Source organism: Pseudophryne corroboree, chromosome 8 (assembly GCF_028390025.1).
Source record: "Pseudophryne corroboree isolate aPseCor3 chromosome 8, aPseCor3.hap2, whole genome shotgun sequence".
NCBI lineage: Eukaryota > Metazoa > Chordata > Amphibia > Anura > Myobatrachidae > Pseudophryne > Pseudophryne corroboree.
In genome coordinates, this window is record NC_086451.1 from 440042063 (window position 1) to 440062310 (window position 20248).

General features: G+C 47.1%; 1 protein-coding gene across 1 annotated transcript; it reads left to right on the forward strand.

Moving 5' to 3' along the window:
* Positions 1-11084: 11084 nt before the first annotated feature.
* On the forward strand, positions 11085-19900 carry NFKBIL1 (NFKB inhibitor like 1). The gene is made up of 5 exons (XM_063938085.1): positions 11085-11273; positions 13405-13680; positions 15754-15866; positions 17855-17981; positions 18108-19900. The coding sequence occupies exons 1-5, from the start codon at positions 11270-11272 to the stop codon at positions 18758-18760; spliced, it is 1173 nt and encodes a 390-aa protein (XP_063794155.1). The 5' UTR covers positions 11085-11269; the 3' UTR covers positions 18761-19900.
* Positions 19901-20248: the final 348 nt, after the last annotated feature.

The window sequence follows — 20248 nt, forward strand, 5'->3', positions numbered from 1 at the left end:
GCAGCCATCCGGAGCAGGTTGCTCACCCGCTGGGCCACCAGGGATGATATGTTGACATTAAGATCATGTCATCTGCATCATTCTCGTGTCACCATGATGAATGTCAACAGACTGTTGATATATAGAGATGAGCGCCTGAAATTTTTCGGGTTTTGTGTTTTGGTTTTGGGTTCGGTTCCGCGGCCGTGTTTTGGGTTCGACCGCGTTTTGGCAAAACCTCACCGAATTTTTTTTGTCGGATTCGGGTGTGTTTTGGATTCGGGTGTTTTTTTCAAAAAACCCTAAAAAACAGCTTAAATCATAGAATTTGGGGGTCATTTTGATCCCATATTATTATTAACCTCAAAAACCATAATTTCCACTCATTTTCAGTCTATTCTGAATACCTCACAGCTCACAATATTATTTTTAGTCCTAAAATTTGCACCGAGGTCGCTGGATGACTAAGCTAAGCGACCCTAGTGGCCGACACAAACACCTGGCCCATCTAGGAGTGGCACTGCAGTGTCACGCAGGATGTCCCTTCCAAAAAACCCTCCCCAAACAGCACATGACGCAAAAAAAAAAAGAGGCGCAATGAGGTAGCTGACTGTGTGAGTAAGATAAGCGACCCTAGTGGCCGACACAAACACCGGGCCCATTTAGGAGTGGCACTGCAGTGTCACGCAGGATGTCCCTTCCAAAAAACCCTCCCCAATCAGCACATGACGCAAAGAAAAAAAGAGGCGCAATGAGGTAGCTGTGTGAGTAAGATTAGCGACCCTAGTGGCCGACACAAACACCGGGCCCATTTAGGAGTGGCACTGCAGTGTCACGCAGGATGTCCCTTCCAAAAAACCCTCCCCAAACAGCACATGACGCAAAGAAAAAAAGAGGCGCAATGAGGTAGCTGACTGTGTGAGTAAGATAAGCGACCCTAGTGGCCGACACAAACACCGGGCCCATTTAGGAGTGGCACTGCAGTGTCACGCAGGATGTCCCTTCCAAAAAACCCTCCCCAAACAGCACATGACGCAAAGAAAAAAAGAGGCGCAATGAGGTAGCTGACTGTGTGAGTAAGATAAGCGACCCTAGTGGCCGACACAAACACCGGGCCCATTTAGGAGTGGCACTGCAGTGTCACGCAGGATGTCCCTTCCAAAAAACCCTCCCCAATCAGCACATGACGCAAAGAAAAAAAGAGGCGCAATGAGGTAGCTGACTGTGTGAGTAAGATAAGCGACCCTAGTGGCCGACACAAACACCGGGCCCATTTAGGAGTGGCACTGCAGTGTCACGCAGGATGTCCCTTCCAAAAAACCCTCCCCAATCAGCACATGACGCAAAGAAAAAAAGAGGCGCAATGAGGTAGCTAACTGTGTGAGTAAGATAAGCGACCCTAGTGGCCGACACAAACACCGGGCCCATTTAGGAGTGGCACTGCAGTGTCACGCAGGATGTCCCTTCCAAAAAACCCTCCCCAATCAGCACATGACGCAAAGAAAAAAAGAGGCGCAATGAGGTAGCTGACTGTGTGAGTAAGATAAGCGACCCTAGTGGCCGACACAAACACCGGGCCCATTTAGGAGTGGCACTGCAGTGTCACGCAGGATGTCCCTTCCAAAAAAACCTCCCCAATCAGCACATGACGCAAAGAAAAAAAGAGGCGCAATGAGGTAGCTGTGTGAGTAAGATTAGCGACCCTAGTGGCCGACACAAACACCGGGCCCATTTAGGAGTGGCACTGCAGTGTCACGCAGGATGTCCCTTCCAAAAAACTCTCCCCAATCAGCACATGACGCAAAGAAAAAAAGAGGCGCAATGAGGTAGCTGTGTGAGTAAGATTAGCGACCCTAGTGGCCGACACAAACACCGGGCCCATTTAGGAGTGGCACTGCAGTGTCACGCAGGATGTCCCTTCCAAAAAACCCTCCCCAAACAGCACATGACGCAAAGAAAAAAAGAGGCGCAATGAGGTAGCTGACTGTGTGAGTAAGATAAGCGACCCTAGTGGCCGACACAAACACCGGGCCCATTTAGGAGTGGCACTGCAGTGTCACGCAGGATGGCCCTTCCAAAAAACCCTCCCCAATCAGCACATGACGCAAAGAAAAAAAGAGGCGCAATGAGGTAGCTGTGTGAGTAAGATTAGCGACCCTAGTGGCCGACACAAACACCGGGCCCATTTAGGAGTGGCACTGCAGTGTCACGCAGGATGTCCCTTCCAAAAAACCCTCCCCAATCAGCACATGACGCAAAGAAAAAAAGAGGCGCAATGAGGTAGCTGTGTGAGTAAGATTAGCGACCCTAGTGGCCGACACAAACACCGGGCCCATTTAGGAGTGGCACTGCAGTGTCACGCAGGATGTCCCTTCCAAAAAACCCTCCCCAAACAGCACATGACGCAAAGAAAAAAAGAGGCGCAATGAGGTAGCTGACTGTGTGAGTAAGATAAGCGACCCTAGTGGCCGACACAAACACCGGGCCCATTTAGGAGTGGCACTGCAGTGTCACGCAGGATGGCCCTTCCAAAAAACCCTCCCCAAACAGCACATGACGCAAAGAAAAAAAGAGGCGCAATGAGGTAGCTGACTGTGTGAGTAAGATAAGCGACCCTAGTGGCCGACACAAACACCAGGCCCATTTAGGAGTGGCACTGCAGTGTCACGCAGGATGTCCCTTCCAAAAAACCCTCCCCAAACAGCACATGACGCAAAGAAAAATAAAAGAAAAAAGAGGTGCAAGATGGAATTGTCCTTGGGCCCTCCCACCCACCCTTATGTTGTATAAACAAAACAGGACATGCACACTTTAACCAACCCATCATTTCAGTGACAGGGTCTGCCACACGACTGTGACTGATATGACGGGTTGGTTTGGACCCCCCCCAAAAAAGAAGCAATTAATCTCTCCTTGCACAAACTGGCTCTACAGAGGCAAGATGTCCACCTCATCATCATCCTCCGATATATCACCGTGTACATCCCCCTCCTCACAGATTATCAATTCGTCCCCACTGGAATCCACCATCTCAGCTCCCTGTGTACTTTGTGGAGGCAATTGCTGCTGGTCAATGTCTCCGCGGAGGAATTGATTATAATTCATTTTAATGAACATCATCTTCTCCACATTTTCTGGATGTAACCTCGTACGCCGATTGCTGACAAGGTGAGCGGCGGCACTAAACACTCTTTCGGAGTACACACTTGTGGGAGGGCAACTTAGGTAGAATAAAGCCAGTTTGTGCAATGGCCTCCAAATTGCCTCTTTTTCCTGCCAGTATAAGTATGGACTGTGTGACGTGCCTACTTGGATGCGGTCACTCATATAATCCTCCACCATTCTTTCAATGGTGAGAGAATCATATGCAGTGACAGTAGACGACATGTCCGTAATCGTTGTCAGGTCCTTCAGTCCGGACCAGATGTCAGCATCAGCAGTCGCTCCAGACTGCCCTGCATCACCGCCAGCGGGTGGGCTCGGAATTCTGAGCCTTTTCCTCGCACCCCCAGTTGCGGGAGAATGTGATGGAGGAGATGTTGACAGGTCGCGTTCCGCTTGACTTGACAATTTTCTCACCAGCAGGTCTTTCAACCCCAGCAGACTTGTGTCTGCCGGAAAGAGAGATCCAAGGTAGGCTTTAAATCTAGGATCGAGCACGGTGGCCAAAATGTAGTGCTCTGATTTCAACAGATTGACCACCCGTGAATCCTTGTTAAGCGAATTAAGGGCTCCATCCACAAGTCCCACATGCCTAGCGGAATCGCTCCGTGTTAGCTCCTCCTTCAATGTCTCCAGCTTCTTCTGCAAAAGCCTGATGAGGGGAATGACCTGACTCAGGCTGGCAGTGTCTGAACTGACTTCACGTGTGGCAAGTTCAAAGGGCATCAGAACCTTGCACAACGTTGAAATCATTCTCCACTGCGCTTGAGACAGGTGCATTCCACCTCCTATATCGTGGTCAGTTGTATAGGCTTGAATGGCCTTTTGCTGCTCCTCCAACCTCTGAAGCATATAGAGGGTTGAATTCCACCTCGTTACCACTTCTTGCTTCAGATGATGGCAGGGCAGGTTCAGTAGTTTTTGGTGGTGCTCCAGTCTTCTGTACGTGGTGCCTGTACGCCGAAAGTGTCCCGCAATTCTTCTGGCCACCGACAGCATCTCTTGCACGCCCCTGTCGTTTTTTAAATAATTCTGCACTACCAAATTCAAGGTATGTGCAAAACATGGGACGTGCTGGAATTTGCCCATATTTAATGCACACACAATATTGCTGGCGTTGTCCGATGCCACAAATCCACAGGAGAGTCCAATTGGGGTAAGCCATTCCGCGATGATCTTCCTCAGTTGCCGTAAGAGGTTTTCAGCTGTGTGCGTATTCTGGAAAGCGGTGATACAAAGCGTAGCCTGCCTAGGAAAGAGTTGGCGTTTGCGAGATGCTGCTACTGGTGCCGCCGCTGCTGTTCTTGCGGCGGGAGTCCATACATCTACCCAGTGGGCTGTCACAGTCATATAGTCCTGACCCTGCCCTGCTCCACTTGTCCACATGTCCGTGGTTAAGTGGACATTGGGTACAGCTGCATTTTTTAGGACACTGGTGACTCTTTTTCTGAGGTCTGTGTAAATTTTCGGTATCGCCTGCCTAGAGAAATGGAACCTAGATGGTATTTGGTACCGGGGACACAGTACCTCCAACAAGTCTCTAGTTGGCTCTGCAGTAATGATGGATACCGGAACCACGGTTCTCACCACCCAGGATGCCAAGGCCTCAGTTATCCGCTTTGCAGTAGGATGACTGCTGTGATATTTCATCTTCCTCGCAAAGGACTGTTGGACAGTCAATTGCTTGGTGGAAGTAGTAAAAGTGGTCTTACGACTTCCCCTCTGGGATGACCATCGACTCCCAGCAGCAACAACAGCAGCGCCAGCAGCAGTAGGCGTTACACGCAAGGATGCATCGGAGGAATCCCAGGCAGGAGAGGAATCGTCAGAATTGCCAGTGACATGGCCTGCAGGACTATTGGCATTCCTGGGGAAGGAGGAAATTGACACTGAGGGAGTTGGTGGGGTGGTTTGCGTGAGCTTGGTTACAAGAGGAAGGGATTTACTGGTCAGTGGACTGCTTCCGCTGTCACCCAAAGTTTTTGAACTTGTCACTGACTTATTATGAATGCGCTGCAGGTGACGTATAAGGGAGGATGTTCCGAGGTGGTTAACGTCCTTACCCCTACTTATTACAGCTTGACAAAGGGAACACACGGCTTGACACCTGTTGTCCGCATTTCTGTTGAAATACCTCCACACCGAAGAGCTGATTTTTTTGGTATTTTCACCTGGCATGTCAACGGCCATATTCCTCCCACGGACAACAGGTGTCTCCCCGGGTGCCTGACTTAAACAAACCACCTCACCATCAGAATCCTCCTGGTCAATTTCCTCCCCAGCGCCAGCAACACCCATATCCTCCTCATCCTGGTGTACTTCAACACTGACATCTTCAATCTGACTATCAGGAACTGGACTGCGGGTGCTCCTTCCAGCACTTGCAGGGGGCGTGCAAATGGTGGAAGGCGCATGCTCTTCACGTCCAGTGTTGGGAAGGTCAGGCATCGCAACCGACACAATTGGACTCTCCTTGTGGATTTGGGATTTCGAAGAATGCACAGTTCTTTGCTGTGCTTTTGCCAGCTTGAGTCTTTTCATTTTTCTAGCGAGAGGCTGATTGCTTCCATCCTCATGTGAAGCTGAACCACTAGCCATGAACATAGGCCAGGGCCTCAGCCGTTCCTTGCCACTCCGTGTGGTAAATGGCATATTGGCAAGTTTACGCTTCTCCTCCGACAATTTTATTTTAGGTTTTGGAGTCCTTTTTTTACTGATATTTGGTGTTTTGGATTTGACATGCTCTGTACTATGACATTGGGCATCGGCCTTGGCAGACGACGTTGCTGGCATTTCATCGTCTCGGCCATGACTAGTGGCAGCAGCTTCAGCACGAGGTGGAAGTGGATCTTGATCTTTCCCTAATTTTGGAACCTCAACATTTTTGTTCTCCATATTTTAATAGGCACAACTAAAAGGCACCTCAGGTAAACAATGGAGATGGATACTAGTATACAATTATGGACGGACTGCCGAGTGCCGACACAGAGGTAGCCACAGCCGTGAACTACCGTACTGTACTGTGTCTGCTGCTAATATAGACTGGTTGATAAAGAGATGTCGTAGTATGTATGTATGTATAAAGAAGAAAGAAAAAAAAACCACGGGTAGGTGGTATACAATTATGGACGGACTGCCGAGTGCCGACACAGAGGTAGCCACAGCCGTGAACTACCGTACTGTACTGTGTCTGCTGCTAATATAGACTGGTTGATAAAGAGATGTCGTAGTATGTATGTATAAAGAAGAAAGAAAAAAAAACCACGGGTAGGTGGTATACAATTATGGACGGACTGCCGAGTGCCGACACAGAGGTAGCCACAGCCGTGAACTACCGTACTGTACCGTGTCTGCTGCTAATATAGACTGGTTGATAAAGAGATGTCGTAGTATGTATGTATAAAGAAGAAAGAAAAAAAAACCACGGGTAGGTGGTATACAATTATGGACGGACTGCCGAGTGCCGACACAGAGGTAGCCACAGCCGTGAACTACCGTACTGTACTGTGTCTGCTGCTAATATAGACTGGTTGATAAAGAGATGTCGTAGTATGTATGTATAAAGAAGAAAGAAAAAAAAACCACGGGTAGGTGGTATACAATTATGGACGGACTGCCGAGTGCCGACACAGAGGTAGCCACAGCCGTGAACTACCGTACTGTACTGTGTCTGCTGCTAATATAGACTGGTTGATAAAGAGATGTCGTAGTATGTATGTATAAAGAAGAAAGAAAAAAAAACCACGGGTAGGTGGTATACAATTATGGACGGACTGCCGAGTGCCGACACAGAGGTAGCCACAGCCGTGAACTACCGTACTGTACTGTGTCTGCTGCTAATATAGACTGGTTGATAAAGAGATGTCGTAGTATGTATGTATAAAGAAGAAAGAAAAAAAAACCACGGGTAGGTGGTATACAATTATGGACGGACTGCCGAGTGCCGACACAGAGGTAGCCACAGCCGTGAACTACCGTACTGTACTGTGTCTGCTGCTAATATAGACTGGTTGATAAAGAGATGTCGTAGTATGTATGTATAAAGAAGAAAGAAAAAAAAACCACGGTTAGGTGGTATACAATTATGGACGGACTGCCGAGTGCCGACACAGAGGTAGCCACAGCCGTGAACTACCGTACTGTACTGTGTCTGCTGCTAATATAGACTGGTTGATAAAGAGATGTCGTAGTATGTATGTATAAAGAAGAAAGAAAAAAAAACCACGGGTAGGTGGTATACAATTATGGACGGACTGCCGAGTGCCGACACAGAGGTAGCCACAGCCATGAACTACCGTACTGTACTGTGTCTGCTGCTAATATAGACTGGTTGATAAAGAGATGTCGTAGTATGTAAGTATAAAGAAGAAAGGAAAAAAAAACACGGGTAGGTGGTATACAATTATGGACGGACTGCCGAGTGCCGACACAGAGGTAGCCACAGCCGTGAACTACCGTACTGTACTGTGTCTGCTGCTAATATAGACTGGTTGATAAAGAGATGTAGTAGTATGTATGTATAAAGAAGAAAAAAAAAAAAACCACGGGTAGGTGGTATACAATTATGGACGGACTGCCGAGTGCCGACACAGAGGTAGCCACAGCCGTGAACTACCGTACTGTACTGTGTCTGCTGCTAATATAGACTGGTTGATAAAGAGATGTAGTAGTATGTATGTATAAAGAAGAAAGAAAAAAAAACCACGGGTAGGTGGTATACAATTATGGATGGACTGCCGAGTGCCGACACAGAGGTAGCTACAGCCGTGAACTACCGTACTGTGTCTGCTGCGACTGGATGATAAATAATGATATAAAAAATATATATATATCACTACTGCAGCCGGACAGGTATATATATTATATAATGACGGACCTGCTGGACACTGTCTGTCAGCAGAATGAGTTTTTTATAGAATAAAAAAAAAAACACCACACAAGTGAAGTCACACGACGAGTGTTTAACTTTTTCAGGCAATCACAATATAGTATACTACTAACTATACTGGTGGTCAGTGTGGTCAGGTCACTGGTCAGTCACACTGGCAGTGGCACTCCTGCAGCAAAAGTGTGCACTGTTTAATTTTAATATAATATGTACTCCTGGCTCCTGCTATAACCTATAACTGGCACTGCAGTGCTCCCCAGTCTCCCCCACAATTATAAGCTGTGTGAGCTGAGCACAGTCAGATATATAATATATACATAGATGATGCAGCACACTGGGCTGAGCAGTGCACACAGATATGGTATGTGACTGAGTCACTGTGTGTATCGTTTTTTTCAGGCAGAGAACGGATATATTAAATAAAACTGCACTGTCTGGTGGTCACTGTGGTCAGTCACTAGTAAACTCTGCACTCTCTTCTACAGTACTCCTAAGCTCCAGTAAATCAGGTCAATCTCTCTCTCTCTCTCCTAATCTAAATGGAGAGGACGCCAGCCACGTCCTCTCCCTATCAATCTCAATGCACGTGTGAAAATGGCGGCGACGCGCGGCTCCTTATATAGAATCCGAGTCTCGCGAGAATCCGACAGCGTCATGATGACGTTCGGGCGCGCTCGGGTTAACCGAGCAAGGCGGGAAGATCCGAGTCGCTCGGACCCGTGAAAAAAAACATGAAGTTCGTGCGGGTTCGGATTCAGAGAAACCGAACCTGCTCATCTCTATTGATATACAGTATCATACCCAACCGGGAATAAGATGTGGTGCTCTGTAGATTTCCATACATGTACAATAATATTGATCCTCAAATCTACACCTACAGTATACATAAAATTGGTTAATTTTTAAAGTGTTATTTCCAAACATAGACTTTTTTAACAACAAATAATCTATACAAACATTTGTGCCTAGCACTATGCTGTGCTATATTAACAGACCCTCCAACATGAGTCCTTCTACTAGGCACAAATAGGGATTGGCATCGATGGATGATGGTTTTGCAATCGATGACAGAGAGCCAATGGTTCTCCACCATCGATGGCTGTGAAGAGGAAATATTTTTTTTTTTACTTAGCACACTAAAGGTGTGTACACACGGGTCGATATTTTCTTCCGATTCTGACTATATAGTCAGAATCGGAAGAAAAGATAGTGCAGATCGCAAGGTGACAGTCACCTTGCGATCCCGATCCGATGCCGATGCGCGGCCCCGCGCGGTCGGCATCGGACGAAAAAATAGGCTGTGCAGGCAAGTCAATCCTGACTATCTCTATAGAAGAGATAGTCAGGATTGACATCGCACATAGCCAGCATCGCAAGCACACTCATTATGTGCTTGCGATACTGGCTAAGTGCCGACCCGGCCCCCTGTCGCACGGTGAGAATCGGATAAGTCCGAATCTCACCGTGTGTATGCACCCTAAGCCAACCCTCTTCCATGATTGGCCCACTGCCTATGATTCCCAACAGCAGGAATGACACTGATGGGTGTAAATCATCGATGGTTGGCTGACGATGGTTTCATGCCATCAATGCTATACGCCAATGGCACCATCCCTCCCAACATTTAGTAGTTTAATGTTGGACATCACGGCCACCCCATTTTCATCACTCCAGGGGGTGCCCAAGACTCCCGGAGATGCTGGGCTGTCCCCAGGCTCTTCCATTACTGTAAACAGATGTCGGGAGGCAACAGATGTGCGTTTATCACAGCAGCGGGATTAGTGTTCCCCCCCCCGATTCCCCTCCTCCCTGCGCGGGGTACCTTGGATAATTAACCACCAATGGCCATTCCTAGTGCAAAATTATCTTCTCTTGGACTTCTCACTTAATTTATGATTGCAGTTGCCCTTCTCATCAAAGAAATCGTTCATCACAGGTACGTACGTCCTAGCATTTAGGGAACTTTGCTGTCCTGCATTCAGATAGTCGCCGCCCAAGGGGGAGTGTAAATTCGCTGTGCAAGTGTGCAATCGCATGTGTACGCCGAGCTGCAAAAATCCACTGTGTGCAGTCTCTGCGCAGCCCAGGACTTACTCCTACCGTGCAATGAGAACAGGCTGATTGGGGCCAGACCTGACATCAGACACCCTCCCTGAAAACACTTGGGAACACCTGCGTTTTTCAGAACACTCCAAGTAAACGGTCAGTTACCACCCACGAATGCCCACTTCTTGTCAATCACCTTGCGAATGCCGTGCGAATAAAAATTTCGCACCATCCTGTCGCTGACACGCGATGCCCGTTGTTGTAGGACGACGCGCATGCACATTGTGGTGCATGCGCAGTCTATTGCTGATCGCCTGCTGTGCGAAAACGCACAGCAGCGATCAAGTCTGAATCACCCTCTTAGTCAGTGGCAATCCTGACCGGAACAATGCAAAAGGGACATGGGCGAGCATCACGCCCTCATTTGTCATCACCTTGCGGGTGTGCCCAGCGCTTCCTGAGCTGCCTCCAGCCTCTCCGATATGTTTAGATGCCGTGTGTGAATGCTTCGCAGAGCTGCTGTGACAGAGTGACCGCCCAGCCCTTTCCCCACTGTGAGACACTGCTGCCGAAAAGTGGGACTCTCCCACCCAAATCAGCATGGCTCGGTTGGGTGTGCAGGTGACTGCAATAGTAAATAAAGTGGGATGCCCAGGAGCAGGGCATTTTGTCCCGTGTACGGCGCTGCGGAAGCCTTGTGACGCCTTATATATAAATGATAATAATAACTGGTGGATGGAATCATCATGGTGGAAGGCATGCATTCATTCACAGCTGGTGCATTATAATATTATTTCTACTACACAAGGCAAAGTAACCTATGGCTGTAATACAGAGCACATACACAGGTATCCTGCAGTAATGCCTATTATTACAGCCCTGCTGCATGTGCACTACTGCATGCTGTATATCACTAAAGAGATGAGACGCCTGCTAAGAGGTACTTTCTCCAACTTGGTTTTAGCCATAACCTCCTGCTCAGCCATGGTCTAGTGACAGTGTGCAATGTGCATACCAGCTTCACATCCGGCCCGGAGGACGCAAGGCTCGTGTTTCTGGGGGAAGATTTAGCGGCAGAACAGGAAGTTGTCAACTGACTCCTCCCTGCACACCCGGAACTGTCACACACATTGCTGCAGCTGCTGCATCTTATGTACTATGGTATCTCAGTGACATGCTGAGGACACGGCTACTATGGGTGAGTACACAGGGGAGGGGAGTCACCCACTGATCCGCGTTATACAATGGTGGCCTGGGGGCCCATGGAGCTCAGCACAGCTCGTGTGGCACTGCCCTTAGCCACTCTCCAGCCCCAGGCATCGCTAGGGTTTACAGAGTGGGCAGAGACACCTCACAGCTGTGCACTATAGCCCCAAACCCACCAACATGTCATGCTACTGGTTTGTACTAATATATATATATATATATATATATATATATATATATATATATATATATATCTATCCAGGAGGGACAAAATACTCTGTTCCTGGACTTTTCTCTTCACTTATGATTACCGGCACCTGTGTTGAACAGGTAAGTGGATAAGAAAGGTGTTTCAGCACAGGTGGTGGCAATTATAAATTAAGAGGGAAGTCTAGGAGCAGAGCATCATGTCCCTCCTGGACAGGGTCATGTTAGGAGGTATGACCCTGTGATGCTCCCCTCTCTCTGCTGCTCTTCCCTGGCTGTGAGCTTGTCCTGTCAGCACCGCAGCGGTGGGAGCCTGTGGTGTGTCCCAGCACCCACTCACTGCACATGTCGTAGACCGGACGGATCTTCCGCCATTATTACATAGATCAGTGATATAGACCCGGCATAAGGATAAAAAAGAGATATTATGTTTGCGTGAAAGGTACATAACTTGCCAGGAAATAATCTCTTCTCTGTAGGATTGCAGCTTACATTATACTTTCTCCACACAGTGTAGTCCGTTCACACATCTGCCACAGCAAGACTCACAGGAGGGTTCGGGGTAGCAGCAGGTTTTGGGGTGATAGGCAGGCAGTGGGTTTGGGGTAACTAGTATTAGGTCTGTGGGGCCACAGGCAGGGTGCAGGTTATGGGATAACAGACAGGCAGTAGGGGTTAGGTATGTTATCCCAGCAGCAGGATCCCAACACCGGACGGAGTAAGTATCGTACCCCTCTTCTGTACCTTACCCTAACCCTCCTGGTTTGGCAGCTATGGCTAACCCTTCGGAGAAGGCGACTAACCACCCCCCTAGTGCCTAACCCTCTCACTCCCGGCCATAACTATAACCCGTACCCCAATATTCATCTTCGGGATGTCGGCTGTCAGTGTTCGGGATGGACAGGATGCCAGCGGTTCTGTGACCAACGCCGTTATCCTGACACCATTGGAGACTGGCACCAGGGCAGCCGACATCCTAAAGGTAAGTATCAGGGTAACTGTAATAGGCCCTACACACTGGCCGATTTGTTTGAAAGATATGAACGATCTCGTTCATAAATGAACGAGAACTCGTTCATATCTTTCAGAGTGGAGGCTCCAGCGATGAACGATGTGCGGCCCCGCGCTCGTTCATCGCTGGTCCCCCGTCGGCTGTGCATGCAGGCCAATATGGACCATCTCGTCCATATTTGCCTGCACTTCAATGGAGCCGCCAGGTCGCTCGTTGGCCGTATCCGCCGTCGGGCAGCTCGGCGGCGGATCGGCCAGTGTGTAGGGCCCTTTAGGGTTAGGTCCCGGGGTTGGGGGTGTTAGGGATAGGCACTAGGGGGGGGGGGGGTTAGGGATAGGCACTAGTGGGGGTAGGGGTAGGCACTAGGAAGGGGGTTAGCCCTGGCTCACTTAAAGCTTTACACACTGGGAAGAACTTGAATATGTTACAGTGATTTATATCTCTTCGTGGTCATTTGTCCAAAAACTGTAATTATATATGATGTGTCACTGTATTTACTGAAGTGATAACCATTACGGGAAGCTGAGTTGTACGTCTGTTGGGTAAATATACCAAGCCTTCTAAAGAGTGAGTCCAATGCAATCACTCAGCAGCTAGCTAGCATTACATGGAATATGCTATCTATAAGTTGATTGGTTGCTATGGGCAACCTGCACACTTCACTCTTTAGAAGACTTGATGCAGCTGTTTATGATTGGCGTCTGCAATGTTTGTATTGGTAATGGCGCATGACTGTAAGATTCATTATTTCCTGTTTGGTTCTATGAATTGCTGTACATAAATCGTTCTATGGGAATCCATGCCGTTCATAATTGGCCTCCGTAGTATTCTGTGTAAGAAAGAGACTTTGTTAATGAATCATTATAATGCACAGTATAATAATCGCTCTCTATTTCCAATGCAGCTGACACGTCTTTCCGGCGGGAGCTGCGCGCTCTGCGCTATGTCCAGCGAGGGGACGTTCTGCGGCTGAAGTCTTACATTCGTCGCCACCGGCACCTGCAGCTGGATCAGCCACTGCCGGGCGGACGGAGCCTCCTGCATGCTGCGTGCTCACGCTGCGATGATGCCTGCGTTCTGCTGCTGCTCCGCAAAGGAGCTGACCCCATGCAGACGGATGGTGCTGGCAATACTGCTCTGCATATAGTAGCCAGGGAGGTGGAGAAAGGGGAATGGAGAGGTGAGGAGGGAATGTGTGTACAGAAAGCAGGCCGTGGCGTTATACTGTATACTTCATATCACAATAGGACGAGCTGGAGTCAGGGGGAAATTGGGTTACATTATTGTTACATTTTTTTATATGGTATAAACCTAGAATCTGCTCTATAAATAGTATCTTAAGCTACAGTATATAACAGTATATTTGTAAATACATTTTAATACTAAAAATTCTGTCACTTATTTTTTCTTTAAATAATAACCCAAATGATACATTTTAGCAAGTAGTCTTTCGGATATACAGTATGTGATAACCCCTAACAAGATATAAAAACTCATCCCATTGCTTATATACAATGATTGCACTGTGGCCCTCATTCCGAGTCGTTCGCTCGGTAATTTTCATCGCATCGCAGTGAAATTCCGCTTAGTACGCATGCGCAATATTCGCACTGCGACTGCGCCAAGTAATTTTACAATGAAGATAGTATTTTTACTCACGTCTTTTTCTTCGCTCCGGCGAACGTAGTGTGATTGACAGGAAATGGGTGTTACTGGGCGGAAACACGGCGTTTTCGGGGCGTGTGGATAAAAACGCTACCGTTTCCGGAAAAAACGCAGGAGTGGCCGGAGAAACGGGGGAGTGTCTGGGCGAACGCTGGGTGTGTTTATGACGTCAAACCAGGAACGACAAGCACTGAACTGATCGCAGATGCCGAGTAAGTCTGGAGCTACTCTGAAACTGCTAAGTAGTTTGTAATCGCAATATTGCGTATACATCGGTTGCAATTTTAAGAAGCTAAGATTCACTCCCAGTAGGCGTAGGCTTAGCGTGAGCAACTCTGCTAAATTCGCCTTGCGAACGTTCAACTCGGAATGAGGGCCTGTGTTTCTATTGACTATAGTAATTTAGCTGATTAGGTTTTATATAATGACAGGACCTCATTAGATTGCTAGAGTTTAATACTTGTAGTTCTACTTATGCAATGCACGGATGTAACACACTGTATATACAGATATATATATATATATATAAGCCGTCAGTGGAGCACTGTCTGATCCAGCACACTTCTTGCACATACAGAATCACCCTATTGACGCAGATACATTTTGTAATGCGTTTAGTGGTTTAATGGTGTCAGGCTTTAGCCATATTCATTTTGTCATGGGGTTTATTGGCATCCGCATTGGGAGAGGGACCCGGAACCTTTATTTATTATTTGATGTGCGATTGTTAATACATTATTTCAATAGCTGAACTCTACAAAGCAGAAAAGGATTGTTGCATGCTGTTGTACTTTTTCTTTTTTTTTCTTGTTTGCGCGTTGTCACTAATCAGTTAGTCTCGCAGTGTTGCACTAAGTGGAGTCCATCCTATACTAGTAAATATTCTGAATGTTATATATGAGATCCAAAGAAGGCTCCTGACTTAAAGGGGTAAATTTACTAAGATGGAAGTTTTATTTAGGATAGGATGTTCCCATAGCAACCAGTCAGAGTCTACTTCTCATTTATCTAGCACCTTCTAGATGATTGGTTACTATGGGCAACATCCCATCTTAAATAGAACTCCCATCTTAGTAAATTTACCCCAAAGTCCCTAAGATGTTCCTCAAAACTGGTTCATTTAAGTAAGGGTCCAATTTTCAGGGGGAACTCCGGGGATTTTGTTTTCATCTGGGATCTTAAAGGGATCTGGAAACTCACCATAACCACTGCGCAGAATTACAAAGGGTGGACAAAACTATTTACAGACTATACTGTGTTTTCTTGTATTGTTGCCTTTCTCTTTATAAACCTCGGATTTCAGTTAAATTCAGAATTCCTACGTCTTGGGGCAGTGCCAAGGGAGTAATAGAAACCTCTTCAAATAATAAGCTTCTGCTTGTGCCCGTCTTATATGCCATACAACCCGCAGCAACGCCAATCTACCCTTTACTGTTATCTCATACCATTAACTGTACTGCCAGCCTATGTATGCCGCCATGAGCCAATGCTAACAGCCCGCAGCTACGTTTGCGTTCCTGTGCCGGTTGCCAGTCGTCTGTTTAAGCTTCATTTCGTATTCACCCTGTACTTTTGTGATTTTTCTTAGTGTACACAGACTTGGTGGTCCCAATATTGAAACGCTGCCCGCAGTCTATGGATGCTCCTAATCATCAAGGAATCACTCCCCGCAGCATCCTGAGACTGGCTGAAGACTGCATGGTAACCTGTCTCTTAGTACATTATGAGTTCTACTCGTAGTAGAAGTGATATCACCTTCCTGGTCTATGCGCCTCCTATGGCGGCATCTGTATAATCCGGGGAGAGGATGCACATTTGCCGAGTACATCTTGTGCAAAAATGGTTTAAAATAAAACCTCTCCATGTGACCATGAAATAGCCTTGATATGTCACAGGTTTAGCGTTACTGCAGACAATGGGGGGAATTCAAATGTTTGAAAAGTCGGTTGGGTGTCTGTTATTTCCTGTCTTTTACATAGGAAAAAACAGACACCCAACTGACTTTTCAAACATTTGAATTCCCCCCAGTGAGTCATGACTTGTCTCAGTGATGTCACTAGTACATGAAGGTATAGTCTGCGGCCTTGGGAATATTCCGTCAGCTCACGTTACGGCTGCCTGTGTGATATCTGAGTGGCAGCTACAATGTGACCCCTGTGTTCAGGGGTGCTTGTAAAAATAAAAAAACAATAATTTGCCCCTCTGCAGGCTCCAACCCTTTATGACTTTTTTGTGCTGAATTGATTTTACCAGGAATTATTTATTCTATAGTTTCTTTTTTGTAGGGACAGATGGCGCTGTCTGCTGGTACCATTGCGGAGTACATATCGCTCTGCTCATAGACATTACACAGTGTAAATGCTGCTATCCTGTAAAGAGTTAATTCCAGGAGATATACCCATTGTAGTGTTTGCAGACAGGGCTTTGCTATGATTTGTTGACATATATAATGTTGACAGCACGCTGCCAGGTATCCCAGGACGACATGTTCATAATTTCATTGTGCCCAATGTCAGTGTTGACTTGGTAACATTTGACATAATGATTGACTACACGACGCCTAAAATGTGCATTTTAATCAATTGTTGGTGTATGTTTTGGTATGCGATCCTGGCGGATTGGATGCCGGAGGTCACAATACCGACGCCAACATCCTGATGGTCAAGATCCCAACAGGGGAGAGGTAACTATTGTACCCACCCCCCTAACTTTCTGGTACAGCAGCCTAAATCTGCAATCTCCCCTCCCCCCCCCGGTGATGCCTAACCCTAACTTGCAGCCTAGCCCTTTTGGATTGTGGTGTCTGTGTTCCAGCGGGTGTCGGGATCTGGTGTCGGTAGATCGACTGCCGGGATCCCGACAGCCAGCATCGTGAACGTATACCGTTTTGGGCCATTATAAAATATTTTTAGTTATTTTTTAAAATGTTTTGACTTAATTGCTGTTCTATTCTTGGTTGTTTTTTTGGGGGGTATTTTGGTATACCGTGAGCAAAACCATTAACTACTGTATTATGCCATAGACACATGGCTGAGCACTACGGTCACTGTGGCAGATGTAATCTGTGATTATACTATATCCAGGTCATCACATCTGTCACTGGGGTGCAGTGTGCACACAATGGACCTAATTCTGAGTTGATCGCAGTAGCAAATTTGTTAGCAGTTGGGCAAAACCATGTGCACTGCAGGGGAGGCAGATGTAACATGTGCAGAGAGAGTTAGATATGGGTGTGGTGTATTTAAACTGAAATCTAAATTGCAGCGTAAAAATAAAGCAGCCAGTATTTACCCTGCACAGAAACAATATAACCCACCCAAATCTAACTCTCTCTGCACATGTTACATCTGCCACACCTGCACTGCACATGGTTTTGCCCAATTGCTAACAAACTTGCTGCTGCGATCAGCTCAGAATTACCCGCAATGATAGCCATCTCTCAGAGAACACATCCCTTGTGCCTTTGTAGCTGTCAGGCCTCCATAACGCCCAGTCGCTCTTCGCACATGATCCCGGTGCGGTAATACTGTTTAGCGATTCCCCATCATCATAGCATGTACCCCGATGATTTCCTAAGTGAGAAACATTGATGTAAATCCCACATTGATGACGGTGAAATAATTACCACTGCTGCTGTTTGTCGCCTTACCGTGCTTATATATTACTTTTGCTTTTGGATTATTTTCCAGCAAAGAAATTCTCAACATAACCCACCTACTTCTGAGGCTCAGACCGGAGCCCCCTCTACAGACTGGAGAGATAAACTCTTGGCGGAGAGCATGGATGAATACCAAGAAAGTTACGGCCAGTATGAAGGTAAGTCGCCTTAATAACTGTAGATTGCACTCACTGTGCTAGACACACGTTGTAGTATTGTACTGTAGGTTGCCTCCATGCTAGTAACTGTTATATAATAAAACATTTCTGTTCCACACTATTTAGAGGATTATTCAGATCCAGTTATTGAAACGGAGACTTTTGAGACTTTTGAGTCCTGGGCTGATCGGATCTACAGAGAACACCAGGCAAGAAGGCGCCAGTCTGAGCGTCCGCGTGCAAAGACAAAACGCGTCTTCACGGAGGAAACATCAGGAGCAGAAGAGGAACAAAGGCACGTAGAAAGTCAGCAGCGGATGGAGAAAGAACTGCGCCAGGCGCAGAGTGAGCGCTATCAGAGGAAATGCCAGGAGTTCTTTCAGGGAGCCGGTGCAACGGTGGACACTGACCTGCAGCATGGCAGTAGCGGAGGAAAGAGAACCATGAAAGACGCTGCGCCAGAGAGTGAAAGTGGCGATGCCAGTGTGGAGAACACGGTCGTAGGTACAGGTATGCGTTTGTTGGGTTATAGCGACATCCCGTGGCCTGTGCTAGGTGGCACTGCTAAACAGATGGCACAGGCTATAGCAGCGGGTGCTGACTCATCAGATGCAACATCATATAAACGCTACCTACGGGCGCAGAGGGTGACATGGCACCCGGACCGATTCATGCAGAGATGCGGGACTCGTCTCCACGCCAAGGACCGGGAACGTGTGCTGGAAACCGTTACGGCCCTGTCACAGGAGCTGAACAGGCTGACAGAGCTGGCGCAGTAATATACACGGAGCTGCCAGTACCCATGCCACTGCCATGATACCTCTGAGCATGTTTTCATGCGTCTATTCCAGGCTGTTGTTGTTATAACCTTATTCATAGAGTAACTGTGCTTTACGGAGCAATAAAAAAATACCGAGTAATAACTAGACAGTAAGTTTAAAATAAATAGAAATGAGTGCCAGGTTTACCATCCTACAGTGAATAGTAAATATCCGTAAATGCAATATGTCTTAATTGGCAATATATTGCAGCGTGTTTGGGCTGAGAAAGCTGCAGTTCACGGTGACAGTGCGGTCTGGGTCCATCAGAACAAATGACAAATCGTTTGGTCAGTGACTGCCTGTTAGTATGAATGTGCTCATTCCGGCGTGCTAATAGTGCCCTTTTGTATCCGGCTGCTGGTTTGGTTATACACATATGCACATGTATGGCCAAATGTTCATATTACAGTTACTAGTATTTTGTACTGTGGGATAACATACTGTATGTAATGTGTTTGCTAAGGGAAGAGCGCCACCTAGTGGATATTGGCATGCATTACACTCACTGCTTTCAGCACAATTATTAGGAGGGCAGAATATACTCATTGTTGGCTTGAGAAAGGAGGATAGAGATCTTACCATATGAACCTTGTAAAGCATGACGCGGGCAGCCTGTTCTCGGCACTAGAGTTCCCCTTTTTTTAGTATCTCTATCTCCTCGCATGGAGATAGTGCGGCAGCGTTGTGTGGCTGTCTCCTGTAGTTACAGTGGATGGCTTGTAGCCTCCTTTCAGCTCCACCTCACCCTACCTAGATGGCTGCTGTGTATGGGTTTGGTTCGTGTCCTACACTCTAGAAGCCATTGTTCCAGAAGCAGCACTGATGGGATCTAATGAGGAAGAAGCAGCTGTGTGCAAGTTAGACACTCTGCTCTACAAGCTGTGGCCTTGAATGTATAATCAACTCAAACTAGCGTGATGTAGGTATCCACACACACACACACACACACACACACACACACACACACACACACACACACGCTTGTAGGAGTATTAATGGGGGCTCCCTCGAAAACAATTTACAGTTATATATTGTATTTGCACACAGCCGACTCATTGTTATTGGAACTCTTCATTGCCCCTATATCAATGTGTACGGGCCACTGCTAGGATAGATATAGATAGATTTCTCTAACGTCCTAAGTGGATGCTGGGGACTCCGTAAGGACCATGGAGAATAGCGGCTCCGCAGGAGACTGGGCACATCTAAAGAAAGCTTTAGGACTATCTGGTGTGCACTGGCTCCTCCCCCTATGACCCTCCTCCAAGCCTCTGTTAGATCTCTGTGCCCGAACGAGAAGGGTGCACACTAGGGGCTCTCCTGAGCTTCTTAGTGAAAGTTTTAGTTTAGGTTTGTTATTTTCAGTGAGACCTGCTGGCAACAGGCTCACTGCATCGAGGGACTAAGGGGAGAAGAAGCGAACTCACCTGCGTGCAGAGTGGATTG